Below are 18,275 nucleotides of genomic sequence, written 5' to 3' on the forward strand. Positions count from 1 at the left end.
GTGAATAAAACTCCAATTGTACGTGATTATCATTGATAATGATAAAAATTGACAAGTTTGTTATAAAACAAAAAAAGGGTTTGGATCGGAAAAGAAATCATGAGAGGTTGTTATTTGATGAACTAAGGTTTTTCGGATGAAACTTAAATCGCATGACTATTTGATGCCTTTTAAATCGGCACCATATGAAATGCTTATGCTTAGTTTTTATATAATTCTCATGATAAGAAAGAAATTGTCTAAAGCTTTTGAACAGTTGGAATGTGTCGTGGAACAAACAGGAAAAGTTTATCATTCAAATGGACATTACTATTTATATGAAAATGAGAACATTGAAAAAATCAAAGAATGGATCAATTGAAAAAAGCGGATTTGATGAGAAAATTGTTTCAAATGTTTCGTATAAAGATAAGAAAGAATCTGAATTTCAGATTTCTATTGAATAAGACTGAGTTGTCTCAGACTTAAAGAGAGACTTGTATACCATGCATTCTTGTGAAAAAGACTACGCATTTGATGGTATGTTCAAAATTAAATTATCCTTTTATTTTATAAGTTGTGTGATTTTAATATTTGACATATCAAAATTTATCATAAGAACAAGTGTTTAATTTTATACTTGAGTAACTTGGACTTAATTCCAATGTTATATGATTAAACAATTTTATTTATTGTAGTCAAGAAATATGAACTAAAAGTTCATATAAATCAGAATTTAAAGAATATAAATCTCTAAACATGATAAATTATGATATGTGTGAACTTGATGACACATAAATTAGAAATGATAAAATGATATTTTTATCATATTTATTGATGACTGTGAATTTTGGAAAATAAAATTGATATGCTTGATATGTTCAATTTTTATAACGAAAATTGAAATTTATAGAGTACCCAAGTCTAAGAACAAAAATTCTAATTAAGAAATTTTTGAAGAAAAGACAATCCAACTCGTCTTATTTTTTGAACTTGGGAATGTCTGGACTATATCTAGATTCTGGATCCTAAGAGAGTTAAACTCACTAGCAGAACCTATGAATGTGTATTCATTAGGCATGCTATAAATAGCGAAACATATAGGTTTTATGACCTAAATGCTAAAGTGATCATAAAATAAAACGAACTTAATTTATATGTAAATATTTACCCCTTTAAATAAAGAATAGTGGGGGCATTAGCCGAGGCACTAACGGTAACACGACATTAGTGGGGGCAAAATAAATTCCTTTTTAAAAATTATGAACTAGTGGGGGCACTATATCTGATCACATTCCAGTAATCAGAAATAGTTTTGAAAACATCGTACGAGATGTTATAGAACCTCGAAGAGGTAAGAAACCAAGAATTGCTTAAGAGTATGAACTTGATTTATACATTGGAAGAAGATCCATTAAGCCTTAAAAAAGCTATATCCTTAATGGTTGCTGAATTATGGCAAGAAGCAATAAACGATGAAATGGATTTTCTAGAGTCTAACAAAACATGACACTTGATTGACTTGCCTTATAGTTGCAAAACCAATCGGTTGTATTTGAATTTTGGAAAAGGAAACTAAAACCTGATGGGACGGTTGATGAATACAAGGCTCTCCTTGTAGTCAAAGGTTTTAGAAAAAGAGAAAAATATAGATCTCTTCGATACTCATTCACCAGTCACTAGAATCATATCCATAAGAGTACCAGTCCCTTTAGCCGCCGTTCATAACTCGATAGTACTCCAAATGGATGTGAAAGTTGCCTTTTTATGGTGAACTAGAAGAAGAAATCTATATGGAACAACTTGAAAAATTTTGCGATTCATGGACAAGAAAACAAGGTATGTAAGTTAGATAATTCTTTGTGAGATCTAAAATAAACTCTTAAGAAATGATATGAAAAAATTTGACATTCTAATGTTATCGAATGAGTATAAAGTGAATGAAAGTGACAAATAATATTTGCACGACCATATGTCTCGATGAAGACGATTTGCTCATATTTGCTCTAAAGATTCATGTTACGAATTATGTGAAATCATTGTTTATCAACAACATTGATAAGGAAGACCTAGACAAAGTTGAAGTAATTCTTGGTTTCAAGATTACTAGATCAGAAAAGAGAACTTTTTTGATAAATCTCACAAAGTTGAGAAAGTCTTAAGGAAATGTAATTATTTGACCGTAAACTTGCAATCATATATTATGATCCAAGTGTAAGAACACTTGAGATGAAGTTAAACAAGCAGAATATGCGAGCATCATTGGCAGTCCTTAGGTAAGCCACTACCTGACATTGCTGATGTCGTGAAACTCTTGTGCAAGTTTACTAGTAGGCGGATGAGAAGAATTGTCATGCTATAGAAAGAGTCATGAGGCGCCTTAAGAAGACTATGACTCTAGGATTACTCGTAAGGAGTAACCTATTGTACTTAAATGGTACAAGATATAAAATAGAACATCTTCAGATGAGTATTTAGCGACCAGTGGCTACACATTGAGCATCAATGGAGGAGTTGTTTGTTAAAACAAATGATATTGACTCAGTCCACTATGTAATGAATCTGAGATGAGAACACTAGAGAAAACTAGTGAAAAAGCAAGTTGATAAGATGCTTGCTAGTTGAGAACCCTCAGTGGATAAAACCGTTGCCAGAGTGTTAATTCATTGTGATAGTACTGCAACTATTACATAAATTGAGAATCGTTACTACAATGGAAAGAGATGATAATTAAGGCACAAACACAAAAAGGATTAGAGAGCTAGCTACTCTCAAAAGGAACGGTTAAAGTATATCATGTACGTACTGATAAAGAATTAGTTAATCCTTTGACGAAAGGAATTACTAGAAAGAAAGTCCTAAACACATCCAATAGGATGGGACTGATGCCCAAAGGTCACAAGTGATGGTAACCCGACCTACATGACTGGAGATTCTAAGAAATAGGTTCAATGGGTAATAACAATTCATGAGTGATAGAACATGCTATGAGAAAATTAAGAAAGCATGAATCCTGCAGCGATAGAAGGAAGAGATAATATAAACTCTTAATGAGATCTATACTCTATGTTGAGTGGAGTACATAGCTATAGGAGTACTCTTGATAGACTCACCTATACGAATGTGGAACAGAGGCCGGTTCCTATGGAATTCGGGGCAGAATACCTAGAGCGTTCGTTAAAACTAGGATAGACTTGCAGGGCCATAAACGCACGGGCTTTTAGAATACACCTTAGGAAAAGGTTTGTGTGCGGATTCTATGTCTGAGATAGAGTTCAATGCTGTAAGCAACTCTTGTAAATAAGAATATTATCCGCTATGCAAAGGTTCAAGTTGTAGGCGACACCTTTGTTTATTAGCAACCTCATAGAAACGTTTTGACGTTATTATTGAAACCATTTTTTAAATTCAAGTGGGGGATTGTTGGAACATTAGTGTGAAGATGGAAAGAAATTGGAAGGTTGGAAGATTAAACACTAAGTAATTAAACTTTAATCTAGTGTTGTGTGAATTGAAAAAATAGAGTGTGGGGGTCCCACATAAAATAGAACACACACATTAGTAGTGTTTAAATAGTGGTATTTAATTTTAAATACCTGATAATGATGAAAATAATAATTATTATTATTCTTTAGTCATGGATATTACTTCCCATAATTTTAGATTATGTTTGTTGTGATAAGATTAAGAACCCAACTGAATTTCCTATCTTTCCTTCATTAGTTTGTTTCAGCTAATCTTGTGGGTTTGTTTCTTTTTGAACTTATCCGATTAGTTTGTTATTTGAGCTGATCTATGGGTTGCTTAATTTTTATGTTTACTTAATTCTTAAGTTTCTCCAAATTAGTTACAAACTCTCTCTATAAAAGGAGAGCTCACCTAGTTCAAAAAAGCACACCAAAGAGTTTCATTGAGTTGTCGGGAACTCTTTCTTTCCTCTCCCTTTCTTGACTTGTGTTGACAAGTCTTTCTTCTCTTCATCTCCTTTTTTCTGTCCCTTCGGAATTAAGAGTGTTCTTAAGACCCTAGTCCCTTTTCAGTTAAGCTCATAGTCCCTTCGATATTTTTATGTCCTTCGGAATAAACAATAATTTAAGATCATAGCCCCTTTTTCGGTATAATGTCCCTGCAAAATTATGAATGATCTTAATATATATTCTTCTTCGATTCTTGAAGAAGTTAGCAGTTAGAATGATGTAAAACCATATTTGAGTGATCATAGTATCATAGTTGGAGAAGTTAATAATTAGAATGGTGGTAACACCATATTTGAGTGGTCTCAACACCATAATAAAGTGGTAACAATACCATATTAAAGTGGTTTCAGTATTAAAAGAATGGTCTTGGTACCATATTGGAGGTGTAATTCTCGAACGGTTTTCTACAGTGCAGTAGTTAATCGAACAGTTGTAGCTGAGCTTGTTTTATCCTGGAGGCGGCATGGTTGATAGTCTGCCTTGCACAATTTTGGGCAGTGCCACGAAACGTCTTAAAGAGAGCGACCTGATCGTGACTTAACCTAGTAACAACTTCGGTAGATATTCTTTTTAAAATAGAATTTGGAAATCCATATACAACACTTTGGAAATCCAAAAACAACAAATATAATTTTTTTATAATAAAATAAAGGGTTAATATATGTTTACCCCTGTAATATTAACGATTTACTGTTTACTCCGCTGTAAAAAAAATTTGTTTAGATTCCAACCCTGTAATTTGAAGATTTTTTGGTTTTTGATCTTCATGAATTTTGACTGTACAAAATCGATGATATGGCGGGGGGGGGGGGTGTAAACCAAAATTCTCTCAAATTAGAGTGGGCGAAAGTACATTAAATTTTGTAATTTGATGCCACGAATGTCCAAATCCAAAGAAGCTTCAAATTATATGGTTGGAATCTAAACAAATTCTTTTACAATAGGGTAAATCGTAAATCACTAATATTACAAAGGTAAACATATATAAACCCTAAAATAAACTCACAATTGAGTTTAGCAAAATAAATTAAACTCCTGTAATACGATGAATCAATATCCCTCTAGTCTTAAATATAAGTAAATGTTCTTTTTTTGATTCATCAAACAATTTATGTATTTGATTTAAAATATATACCTAATATATCAATTCAATGAATCTGAAAAAATAATATCTACCTAGATATATTTGAGACTGAAGCAAATATTTAAATCAAGAAATGTTGTAATTGGCTTGCCACAGGTCATTTTCCTCCTGATCTGAATATGACAAATATTGCCCTTATTCCCAAAGGTAATATTCAGCATTCTATGAAGGATTGGCGACCGATTACTCTTTGTAACGTTTTGTACAAACTCATCTCAAAGGTGTTGGCAAACAGATTGAAGGTGATGCTACCACAGTGTATTTCGGACAATCAATCAGCTTTTGTCCCCGGTCGTTCAATTCTTGACAATGCAATGGTGGCTATTGAAGTATTGCATTCTATGAAGCTAAGATCGCGAAGAAATGATGGTAATGTTGCTTTGAAATTAGATATTAGCAAAGCTTACGATCGCATGGATTGGGAGTATTTGCGTGAAGTAATGATTAAAATGGGCTTTAATAATGTTTGGATCCAATGGATGTGTATGTGTGTTGAATCTGTAGACTATTCTGTGTTGGTCAATAACGAGATTGTCGGCCTAATTATTCCAGGACGAGGTTTGCGACAGGGAGATCCCCTCTCTCTTTACCTTTTTATTATTTGTGCTGAAGGGCTCTCTTCTCTCATTCGAGATGCTGAGGAGCGAGGTATTATTTCAGGGGTCCGAGTTTGTCGGGGAGCTCCATCTATTTCTCATCTTCTATTTGCGGACGATTGTTTTCTATTTTTCAAAGCTGAAGAGAGTCAGGCCCAGGTTATGAAGTCTATTCTTACGGTGTATGAGGCAGCATCCGGACAAGCTATCAGCTTGCCAAAATCTGAAATTTATTGTAGTCGCAATGTTCCAGACCTCATGAAGCAGAGTATCACGGCTATCTTAGGAGTTCGGGCAGTTCTCGGGACTGGTAAATATTTAGGGCTCCCATCTATGATTGGCAGGGACCGCAACTCTACTTTTGCTTACGTTAAGGATAGAGTTTGGCACAAGATTAATTCATGGAGTAGTAAGTGTTTATCCAAAGCCGGTCGTGAGATTATGATCAAATCGGTGCTGCAGGCCATTCCTTCCCATGTCATGAGCATTTTCCAGTTACCGACAAATTTAATTAATACTATTGAGAAGATGATGAATTCTTTCTGGTGGGGCCACCGTCGAACTTCTCATCGTGGCATTAATTGGTTGAATTGGGAAAAACTGTCCATGCATAAAATTCATGGTGGAATGGGATTTAAAGACCTCACTGCTTTTAACTTGGCTATGCTAGGAAAACAAGGCTGGAAATTCCAAACAGAACCTAATTCTCTCGTTTCCCGTATTTTCAAGGCAAGATACTTTCCCTCTCAGAGTTATCTCACAGCTAACATCGGTCATAATCCGAGTTATGTATGGAGAAGTATTCTTCGTGCTAGATTTCTTGTCCGTGGGGGTTCTCGGTGGAGCATTGGGACAGGTAGTAGTATCCCTATTCTTAATGAACCGTGGTTATTAAATGGTAGTCGTATTGATGGTAATATTGAGGGTGCTCACTTTGTCCGAGATTTTTCTGTTAATAGCTTGCTTGAAGAGAACTCTAAAAGATGGAATGAACATCTTATCCGACAAGTGTTTAGCCAAGACATTGCCTCATCCATCCTAAACACGCCGCTTGTCACTCAAGTCCAGCATGATAAACTTATATGGAAAGCAGAAAAGAATGGGAAGTACTCGGTTCGGAGTGCATACCGTCTTTGCACTGACGAGTTAATTGACACTTCCTACCTTAGGCGTCCGGGATATTGGTCGGGGATTTGGCGTTTGAAAGTCCCTCCAAAGGTTAGAAATCTCTTTTGGCGTGTTTGTAGAGGTGTGCTGCCAACTAGAGTTCGGCTGCGTGATAAAGGTGTACAGTGCCCCCTTTCTTGCGTGAGCTGTGATGCAAACAATGAGGATGTGGCGCACTTACTGTTTGAATGCCCCTTTGCAGTTCAAGTGTGGCAGATGTCGGGGTTGTTGCATGAAATTCAGCAAGCAATCACTTCGGGCAACTCAGCTGCTGACATTCTTTTCTATTTTCTGCAACATTTCACTATGGAACAAAGCCAAGTTCTTGCTGCCACCATTTGGAGCTTATGGAAACACAGGAATCTGAAGGTTTGGGAGAACAAGAATGAGTCGTGTGCCATAACAGTTGATAGAGCGCGCGTTTTGATCGAAGATTGGCAGCATGCAAACATGAACAGACTTGCTGCTACACAGTGCGCATCAGCAGCTGCCAGACAGCTTTCTGCAGCGTGATGGTGTGCAGCTGTCGTCCACTTCTGCGACTTCTGTGCATAATTTACATTGGCAGCGTCCGTCTCAAGGCCGTTTCAAGTGTAACGTGGATGCAGGCTTTTCAGTTGCCTCAAATAGAACATGTATAGGCATTTGTGTGAGAGATGATGAAGGTGCTTTTGTGCTCGCCAAAACCATCAGCTTTGATGTAATTCATTCGGTTCATGTTGGAGAAGCTCTGGGACTATACCATGCTATGGAATGGTTAAGTGATATGCTATTCGATAATGTTGACTTCGAAACAGATTCTAAGATCACTCACGATGCTTTCCATGCTCATAAAGACGACGTTTCTGAATTTGGTCATATCATTGCGGCATGTCAATATCTCTTTACCAATCAATTCACAAACTCTCGGGTTGAGTTCACTAGGTGACAAGCAAATGCGGTTGCTCATGCACTTGCAGGAGAAGCCCTTTTATCAGCTAGTCCCGCTATTTATTTTAATACCCCTCGTTGTATTAACAGTGTTATTTTTAATGAAATGCTATAAGCAACTTTTCCTAAAAAAAAAAAAAAAATGTTCGACAAACCTCTAGTATGTTTTTTTCTTGAGTAAATGCAAGATTAATTCATTTCATCAATAATAAGCGAACAATTGCTTTTATTTATAGTTTATTTATAGTAAAATTAAAATGAATTTATAAATAGATAAAATAAATCAAGGAGTATAGATACGGTTGGCATATTTTTGACACTTGTAAGATTTTCTAATATATTCCATAGTGAATGAATGGTATAGCTTAATTAAGTTGCATGCCACAATTGCTTTTGACAAAATAATTCAATATATCCTACGATAGCCTCCTTATTCGTTTTAGTAAAAAAGAAAAAACCTTCTTATTCTTTGCCAACACGCAATGAAATGACCGGTTTATTGATAAATGATGTTTTATTTTGGGAGTCTACGTGCAACCCACTTAGATTAAACCAAAGGGTGCATCTTCTCATTTTTTAACTTAAATAAATTTACATATTTGACCAACCAATGATCCATTAATTTTACAGTAGTGCTATATACAACGACATAAATTTTCCCGAACGCTTCACGATACAAAAACCAACCAATGAAAAAAGAGCCTTGGCAGAAATCATGGGAGAGTAATGGAAAGATGTTGGTCAACAAAAAATGACTTAATGGAATACACGGTCGCTATGTTTCACGAAATTACAATTCGCTGTAAATAGCATTATTGTTAATTTTATATTTGGAAAATAATTCGTAGACACTTAAACACTAAATCTACTATTTGAGATATAAGAAATAAAGATAGAGATATGATATATTTGTGATGTGAAAAAAAGGCGTTGAACCATTTTCTTCTTTTTCTTTATTTCCTCCCTGATATTTAGCTACATAATCAGTGGTCGCTTTTTTCTACTTCTTTTTCACAATTTTAACCTTTTATGTTTGGTCTCACAATTCACTCTCCTTATTAATGAGTAAAACCTAATCTAAAAGTCTCTTTGACCATAGACTGTTACTCCCCTTTCTTCCTCTCTCTCTTCTCTCCTTCTCAAACCCTAGCCGTCACCCCTTTTTTCTTCTTCTTGTCAGAGGGGTGATATGAGGTCAGTTTTGACCCAAAAATCACCCCTCAGAGTTGTTTTTTTCCTTCTATCCTAATTAAATAAGTGATTTCACATATTTTCTGTTTTCTTTCATTTGTTTTTGTGATTTCGTCGTCTCTGACTGACTCTGTTTGTTTTGATTTCCCGTCTTTGTGCGGTGTGTTTTTTATTTCCCGTCTTAGTGCAGTGTTTATTTGATTTCCCGTCTTAGTGCGGTGTTTATTTGATTCAGGTTGAAAGATTAGCTTTGAGCAAGTGCAAATCCGATCAATGACGATGACTTTGGCGTCGTCAACGTTGCAGATCCGGAGACATGAGTATTCCGGAGACTTTATAGTCATATTAGTCATATTTGTAGGCATAGATATTTTGCTGTTTTATGCTATTAACATGGATGTTGTGAATTTGTTCACAGATTCATCCTTTTTGTTTTTAGCGAATTTGGATTTGTATTGTATCGATGTACTCTATCAATTTGAATGAATGAATATCGTTTACTTTTGTCAAAAAAAAGAGTCTCTTTGACCGTCTCCAATAAAGGGATCATCTCTCCATTTAAGACTTAATACTTATGATGCACTCCAACTAGAGAAAAATTATTGAGTGTACCTAATAGAACAAGGGTCTGAATGAAGCATTCCAATCTTAAATGGTACCCATATTTTTTTTAATATTAAAATGTAATAATATAAAGATATTGATAGATGATTAATGAGTCCCGTTTGAAAGATTTGTACAAGTTGTTGAGTTGGAAGAATTGAATGCTTATTATATACTACTATTAAATTTTTTTAAATGAGTTATGTGTATGCGAAGAAGTTATCCAAAAAATCATGACTGAAATGAAGCCATTTGATTACGTTGGAGGGAAAAATTTGTGTGAGGTGTTGATCAGATTATAACTAAACGTGTATTGCCCGAAATATTCTTGTATTATATTTTGTTGAATTCCAAAAATATTCTCTTTTTGCAGGCAGACAAAAAGATTCTTTAATTTGTAGTAGTTCCTGTTAAATATGGGAAAAAAACAGTTGGCGGGTGGGCGTTGAAAGACAAAAACTGCAAAATGCAATATCTGCTGCATGGGAATATAATTTTGTTGAGAGAATTGGGCACATTTGTCTAATAACTTTCATAGATAGTTATGTAAAAAGAAGATTATCAGAATATATTTTTAATCTCATCTATATCCTACAAGACTTGTTATTCCCATTTCCTCAATCGTTGTAGATACCATTCCTGTCTGAGAGGTTGTAACATCACTTTGTTTAGTTGAGAGAAATGTTTCATAAATAAATATCTTATGTATAATGTGTATATATCGTGTATTCAAAGAATATGATGCTCTTTAATTATTTTAATTCGTACTATATATATTTTTAATAGGGCATATGCGGATTAGTGGTATATATAACTCTAGAGATTGATTTGAAAATATTATTATCATTCGAGAGACGCAAATGGTTAAAGGGAATATATTCTATGTTCGATTTCTTCCTTAGCTGTCCTTCCTTCCTTCTTCAGTACATCAATTAACAACCAACCATGGCTTCGTTGTTATATAGAACTTTTGGCTATGAAATCTCTTCATTTGTAAACCGTTGGTTTATACAACCTTCTCATCATCATAATCATAATAATAATCACAAAACCAATAAGAGGTTCAACATGCCGAAGGGTCGACCAATTTCCTTGCAGGTTTGCTTAATGTTTAGTTACCATATATATGGCATGTTATATCTTGTTAATTAGTGTTTATGTGTATATATACTGTATACATAATATATCGGTCCAAGTAGTATGATTTAGCTACTTATTTTTAACGAAAGGATTGTTTTGCAAGTTATCAAGAGAGCTTTGTTAAAAAGAAATATTGTTTCTTCCAGTATAACAATAAAAATTGTTAAAATTTTATCATCATCATCATCTCCAAATATATTGACCAAAAATAACCGTAAAGAAAAAAAATGTAAAAATGAAAAACTATATATACCATAATAACAAGCTTACAATTTAGCAAACAAGGAGTAGAAGAGTGAAAAAGTAATTTTTTCTGGGGAGTACAAGAGTGTATACATGAAATTCAGCGTAATATATATGTCGTTTTTTTTAAAATTTTTCATTACTTTGGTATATATGTGTGTGTGACTCTAATATATGAATCTAAGTAGAAGAGGTTCAAATGTGAACTCCCGCAGTTTTCAGTAAAATGGTGGATTTTGCAAAATAAAAAGAGTAAATCAACTATTTTACAAAAAATTGAGGATCCTATTAGCAAAATAAAATAAAATTGTGGAGGTCAAATAGAATGATCCGATCCACTTAAACTCGATAAACAAGTACATAAATGAGTTAAATGAGACAAATCTTTTTGTTAGTGGATTGCATATTATTCAGTTCCGACTGCTACATGTTATGTGGGCTAATAGTCCACCCTAGCCCCCATTTTTTTATTAACCCATTTTGTTTTTTAATGTTACTTTAATATATATATATATATATATATATATATATATATATATATATATATATATATTAGTTTTTCACAATCATCTATTTGATAAGATATGATTGGATTTAAGTGTAATATTTTTTTGACAATACTACTTAATATCAATTAAATTCATGTTTTAAAACTATCTAAAAGTTTTAATTAAATGTATCACTTTTTATTAAGTTTACATATTTAAATATATTTTAATCAATAATTTAAAAATTAGATGATAACTTTTAAAATTTGTATTATATATTTTTTCAAAAACTATATGGAATTGTTGATAGTGGCCGAAGCAAAGGGATAGCACGACACGACTCCATTTTTATCTGGGCTAAAAACAAATAACATATTATTAAAAAAAACAAATTTAAATTTTCTAATATTAAAACTCAACACGAATGAGTTATGTTGATCATTTCACCATTAAAATTTACTTGTACATTTGTTAAGTTCTAAGTTATAATATATTTTATTTCTGAGAACACCAATATAGCTCTTCATGTATATTGAATTTCATATGAGACGATCAATGTTTCAAGCAACTTTTTATCAGAAAAATTACAATTAAGTTTCAATAAATTGAAAGTGGATCTCATTTGTTTCAGACCGTTGAGCTGAAAGTAAGGATGTGTTGTACAGGTTGTGAAAGAGTTGTTAAAAACGCTATCTACAAGCTTAAAGGTAATTTTTGTTTTTCAAATATCTCAAGTGTTCAAGGATCTATGATTTCATTTACAAATAATTTATGATAAAATATTATAAAATTCTATAATCTATATAATTGACCTAGAAAAGGCTTTACCAGTTTCAATTAATTTTTAGAAAAAAAGAAGTTAAATAATATATATTGACTTGAAATTTAGATTTTATCGGTAGTTTCTTTTCGTTCAAATTACATTATCCATTCATATTTAAGTAGCTTCTCAAATCAATGAAATGCTATAAGCAAGTTTCTTTCAAAAAAAAAAAGTAGCTTCTCAAATCAAGTGGTTAAATTCAAGTGATTAGTTAGGTAATGTTAGTTCTAATAACCACGTTTATAAGAATTCGATCATTAGGTAAATCCTTGATCAAATTTTATTAACTTTCTAATTAGTGTGATTAAAAAAAATCTATGTAACTCTTTATAAATCACCGGGATGTTTTTCTTTTTGGTGTAAGCATAAAAGTGTGACCGTGTGGGAGAGGAAATCCTCTCCCTTTATTTGTTCTCATGTGGAACCGTTGCCCTCCATAAACATGAGAGAGTGTGTGTTTAACATTAAAAAGGAGAAAAAAGAGTGTGCATAAGGGTAGGGATACAGCCACCACAAAATATTACTAGTACTAGATTATTTTCAATGTCAAAGGATTCACTCCCGTGGTTTGGTATAGAAGAAAAGAAATTTGGATGAAAATTGTCTTATCTTTTTTGTTGATAAAAGGTTGAAAGTGACATTTGACAAGATGTGCCTCTATCTACAACAAAATATCTATTATTCCTTCTTTGTTATTTATTTATTTATCTTTATGTATGTCTGTCTAAAATTTTTATTTTTTTTGAAGGAATGTCCTCTAAATCTCTCTCTGCATATATTTTTATTTTTTTTGAAGGAATGTCCTCTAAATCTCTCTCTGCATATATTTTTGTCATTTTATTTATCTATTTTTTATAGGCAAATATCAATGCAATTAAGCTATCCAACCCCTCATATTTATTTTATGCATCTCTCTAATTTTCTTTCATTCTCTAATTTTTATTTTACGGAATAATGTTTTTCCTTTGAGCTTATATTTGAAAATAAAAAGTTTAAAACTCACAATCACATTGATTAGGCATTTTAATTATAAGAAATGATATATGAAAATCTAATTCACAGCAACTATTTTGACAACCCTATAAATATAGGGGTATTGTAAAAAAAAAGCTTCAAAACATGATGCTTTTACAAAAATATTTCCATATTCATAAGTTTGTCAAAATAGTTGTTGCAAAATAGATGTCCATATATCATTTCTCTTTAATCATATAAATGATTCGTCAGATATAAAATTATGAAAATATTCTTAAAAATAAAACACAATCAATATATTCTACAACAATCACGATAAATTGATAAAAAATGTTGATAATTACCTTTTCAAAATATAAGCAAATTTTAACTGTATGAATGATATTATTTTGAAAGATACTAAACCAGTATGCATGTCACATCGAATGAGTGAGTCGCTAGTTGAACTGTATGATTCAGTCTATGAAACTACTCAAATAGACTCATTTTGGTAGAGTGAATGTGGCAAGACCATGTTTAGTCTTCCACATATTCTATGGGTTCAATCATCCTAGGCTATTCACCATTTACATAGTGTGATTTTGCTTGTAATAAATCACATATATCATTAACATGAGACAACATCATATGTTGATGTTTCCACATGTATAACGTTTGTAATATGTTGTTTAATTAACAGGCATAGATTCGGTGAAAGTGGACTTAGAGATGGAAAGGGTAACAGTTACAGGATATGTTGAGAGGAACAAAGTGCTTAAGGCAGTTAGGAGGTCAGGAAAAAGGGCTGAATTTTGGCCATACCCAAATCCACCACTTTACTTCACATCAGCTAGTCATTATTTCAAAGATACAACCAATGAGTTCAAAGAAAGTTACAATTACTATAGACATGGTTACAATCTCCCAGATAGACATGGAACCATTCATGTTACTCAACGTGGAGATGACCAAGTTAGTAACATGTTTAATGATGATAATGTTCATGCTTGCTCTCTCATGTGAATGTAAATAAGTTAATAAACCCCTTTCCCCTTGTTACTATTATGTGTGTGTATTGCTAGCAAGTTGTGAAAACTTTTATCAAAATATGTAAATATGCAGGAAGTTTATGTGTGTCTTATTACTAGCTAGTTGTGGAAACATTTATGTATCATGATATGTAAATTTGCAGTAAGGTATGTCTTGTGAAACTTGGAAGAATTTACCTAGAATTGTATGCTTTTATTACGTTTGAGGAAGACTTCTTAAAAAAACATGATGTTTGAGGGAAAAAACATCATAAATAAAATTACAAATTTCGGTAGACTAATGTTAATTAATGATGTTTTTTTTTGAAGGAAATGTTAATTAATGATGTTATTACTAATTTCACTCATGCATGAATAAGCTTTTTTTTTGTACTTTAGAAAAACAAAATGTATGACAATGTAGTTGTATGGAGAAACTATATTTTAATTTTCAAGAATTGATTTGATAAATATTCGAGGTTAAATAATCTATATTTTCTGTCAAGGTAAAAGTGTTTTACGCTAATATTCAATCACATATTATCAATTTCCTACAACTTTCAAGAAATTAATTAACCGACCTTTAAAAAAAAGAAATTAATTGAGTTAAAATAAATATTAAAAAACCAAAAGTACTAGACAACTTTGATCATAAAAGTACTATAATACACTGATTTAGTTATTTGTCCGTCTCCACATTCTTTCACCACTTTTTTTTACTAAGAAAGACTCATCTCATTTCATTATTAATAATATCATCATAATGTGACTAATATGACACATAACCACCCTTGCAAGCAGCGGCGAAGCTAGCCAGCGCGGGGGCCAAATATAAAAATATATATTAAAACTAACATGAAATTTAAGGATAAAACATTTTTTAGTCCCATAAATTATAGTTTTTTTAGGTTTAATCCTTACAAAAGTTTAATTCAATTTTTGTCTCATTTTATTAAAATTTTACAAAAAAAAAGAGTGTTTTTAGCCTTATATTTATTCGCTATAACAATAAAATAAGGACTCAAATGAACAAAATCTTAGGAACTTAATTAACTTGAAAATTGCGAGTGTTGTAGACACCAAAAACAAATTTAATCCAAAACTTAACCGATGCATAAAAAAATCACAATAATTTTACTTATATGAAGTGTAAATTAGAGCAACAAGAATTGAAATAAAAATTGACAACAAATATTTAAAAAGTCGGGTAAAACGCAAACACAATTTAAGAAGTCAATTTTATCCACAATTGATTGTTTAATAAGTAGATTATTAATGCCTTTTCAATGTAAACAAACAAGTTATTTGCAAGAACTTATTATCAGTTTAAGTTGTTTCTCACTATTGTTATTGAGATATTTTCTACCTATAGTTGTTATTAAGACTGAAAGTATCAAACCAGTATAAATAAATCTATCAACCATGTAACAATTTTTTTCTTTGTTATTTATACTAATTTTCGACAGTCAAACTTCTTTGGGGTAGCTCAATATTTATTATTTGGAGTAACTAAATATAAATAGATACCAACCACTACAAGAGTAAATTTTTTTTTTGGGTAGCAAAAGCTACCTCATCCTCATGAGAGGAACCGCCCCTGCTTTTACAATCTTGTTTGTTTCCACTTCATTGTCATCTTTCCCTCTTCCCATCTTCTTAGATTTGATCATCGACACTTTGACATTCACTACAAGAAATGTCGCATTTTGCCAGAGAATTATGCCAGGAGCAAGAACTCCTGGCAAATTTGCCAGGAGCTATGCCAGGGACGCCCCTGGCAAAACGACTTTAGGAAAGGTGGGACAGAGTTCATGTAAAACAGGGGTTTGACCCTGGCAAAATGAAATAACCCCTGGCAAAGTGCAAGCGGGAAAACTGAAATTCAAATGGAGACAAGAGCACATGAGAGTGGCAGGGTGTGCAGACTATTTGTTTACTTTTCACTGTCTTATTGCTTAATTATTTTATATTTTATTGAAACAAACACACATACCACACGTTATCTTTCCTTCATTTTTTATGTCTCTTGATTTTGTGGACCATACAAATACACACATTACCACATTTTCTTTTATCACTTGTCATCTCTCCAAAGACCAAATAACATAATTCCAAAACTCAAACCGTACCAAAGAACAGTTTCTTTCCTTCTTCCTTCTTATAACCACACCACCATTCTAGATACAATTCCTAGTGCCGTTTTCACCGATCAAACAAAAAAAAGATCATTTTCTTCATCTCCTCAGCGAGAGCTTTCTATTGGAACCTTTAGTTTCATGAAAGGAGAAATTTTTGCGTTACCCATTTTTCTCCCACCCCCGTGAACTCATCCCTAGCTACCGCGCCGGAGTTTACAGCCCCATTGTTGTGTTCTCTTTGTTTCAAATCAAGGTCTTAATTTTTCCCTTATGTACATATATGTTGGGAAGTTCTACCTCTTTTGTACATATATGTTGGTGCTGTTGCTGCTCGTGTCCCTCCATAACCTCCGAGCTCAACACACAAGGACCAAGCAGCCATGGGGAATACACATGGAATGGGAGCTGCTCGCAAGCTGAAGTCTCACCGCAGGAGGCAAAGGTGGGCTGACAAGTCATACAAGAAGTCTCATCTTGGGAATGAGTGGAAGAAACCTTTTGCTGGTTCTTCCCACGCAAAGGGAATTGTCCTCGAAAAGATGTAAGAGTGGTTAAGCTTGGTATTTTTTTTACTAGAATTTTATTTGATATGAGCATGTGATGCTAAGAAATGATTGTTGTTTTATTTACAAAGGTATTGAGGCTAAACAGCCCAACTCAGCTATTCGTAAGTGTGCCAGGGTACAACTAATCAAGAATGGAAAGAAAATTGCTGCCTTTGTTCCCAACGATGGTTGTTTAAACTACATCGAAGAAAATGTAAGTCCTTGCTTGTATTTTCTATTGGTTTGATCAGTGATTTTAAACTGTTATGTCTGGAACTGTCTTAAATTGTTTTTCATATCTTATTAGTAATTTGTTGTTTGTATCCATATTGTGTGACATTGTGTGTGACTGATGGTTGCAGGATGAAGTTTTGATTGCTGGATTTGGAAGAAAGGGTCATGCTGTGGGAGATATTCCTGGAGTTAGATTCAAGGTTGTGAAGGTCTCTGGGGTGTCTCTTCTTGCCCTTTTCAAGGAGAAGAAGGAGAAGCCAAGATCTTAGATTTGTGGAATGGGTTTTTGATTTCTATAGTTTTTCTAAATTATGTTGATTTTTGCTTCCTGTTGAGTGGGCATTTACAGATAGTTTTGCATCTTGTTATTTTGTGGAACGTCATTTTTCACTCTTACTCTTAGGAACATTTATTACATTGCCTACTTGTGAATCTTCCAAAAAATAAAAATAAAAAAAACGATTTTTAAAATTATTTAAAATAATTTTTATTATTAAAACAATTTTAAAACAAAGAAATAAAAAAAACAATTTAAAAACGTTTCTTAAAATTATTTTAATAATTAAACAAATAAAAAACATTTTTTTTTAAAAAAAATCGTACACAATTTGCCAGGGGTTAACCCCTCGTAATGTCCCTGGCATGTTTTGAAGATGACTGATGTGATGTCTGCAAAAGCCTGTATTGACCAGAATGTGTCATAAAAGTCTGCAATTATGCAGACACAATTTGCCAGGGGTTGTGCCAGGGCTTATGCCAGGAGCGCATTTTGCCAGGAGCTAAACCCCTGACAGGACAATTTGCGATGAGCAGATTTGCTGGTGATTCTGCTCCTGGCAAAACCCCTGGCAAACGTCCAATTGCCAAGACTTTTAGCATTTTACCAGGGCTTCTGCCCCTGGCAAAATGCAACATTTCTTGTAGTGATTGTTGCGGCGGATGACGCACAAGCAGGGGCGGAGCCACCCCCCAGCTAGGCTGGGCTAGTGCCCAGGCTCAGCTCCAACTTTCCTTTGTAGTCAGCCCAACCATTACTACAACTTTGAGCTTTTCCAGCGGATTTTTGGGCTAATTCCTGCAGATTTTCCTGAGATT

The 18,275-nt window shown here is 33.1% G+C and overlaps 2 protein-coding genes across 2 annotated transcripts; both read left to right on the top strand.

The window, feature by feature from the left end:
- The first annotated feature begins 10,387 nt into the window (after positions 1–10,387).
- Positions 10,388–14,465, top strand: LOC146956937 (heavy metal-associated isoprenylated plant protein 30-like). Its single transcript, XM_085732667.1, has 3 exons — positions 10,388–10,685; positions 12,090–12,165; positions 13,936–14,465. The coding sequence occupies exons 1-3, from the start codon at positions 10,533–10,535 to the stop codon at positions 14,256–14,258; spliced, it is 552 nt and encodes a 183-aa protein (XP_085588793.1). The 5' UTR covers positions 10,388–10,532; the 3' UTR covers positions 14,259–14,465.
- A 2,231-nt stretch (positions 14,466–16,696) lies between these two features.
- Positions 16,697–17,612, top strand: LOC146956938 (small ribosomal subunit protein uS12-like). Its single transcript, XM_085732659.1, has 3 exons — positions 16,697–16,940; positions 17,032–17,160; positions 17,309–17,612. Exons 1-3 carry the CDS (start codon positions 16,782–16,784, stop codon positions 17,447–17,449), a joined length of 429 nt encoding a protein of 142 aa, XP_085588785.1. The 5' UTR covers positions 16,697–16,781; the 3' UTR covers positions 17,450–17,612.
- The last annotated feature ends 663 nt before the right edge of the window (positions 17,613–18,275 follow it).

Source organism: Medicago sativa, chromosome 1 (genome assembly GCF_051527215.1).
Source record: "Medicago sativa cultivar Bolivia chromosome 1, Bolivia_mono, whole genome shotgun sequence".
Lineage (NCBI taxonomy): Eukaryota > Viridiplantae > Streptophyta > Magnoliopsida > Fabales > Fabaceae > Medicago > Medicago sativa.

What these genes read in the sequence shown, in the direction of transcription:
- LOC146956937 (XM_085732667.1), top strand. Translation starts at nt 10,533, where the DNA reads ATGGCTTCGTTGTTATATAGAACTTTTGGCTATGAAATCTCTTCATTT. An exon ending in GTCGACCAATTTCCTTGCAG is followed by an intron (nt 10,686 to 12,089) that starts GTTTGCTTAATG and finishes CATTTGTTTCAG; the next exon opens with ACCGTTGAGCTGAAAGTAAG. An exon ending in CGCTATCTACAAGCTTAAAG is followed by an intron (nt 12,166 to 13,935) that starts GTAATTTTTGTT and finishes TTTAATTAACAG; the next exon opens with GCATAGATTCGGTGAAAGTG.
- LOC146956938 (XM_085732659.1), top strand. Translation starts at nt 16,782, where the DNA reads ATGGGGAATACACATGGAATGGGAGCTGCTCGCAAGCTGAAGTCTCAC. An exon ending in AGGGAATTGTCCTCGAAAAG is followed by an intron (nt 16,941 to 17,031) that starts ATGTAAGAGTGG and finishes TGTTTTATTTAC; the next exon opens with AAAGGTATTGAGGCTAAACA. An exon ending in TAAACTACATCGAAGAAAAT is followed by an intron (nt 17,161 to 17,308) that starts GTAAGTCCTTGC and finishes TGATGGTTGCAG; the next exon opens with GATGAAGTTTTGATTGCTGG.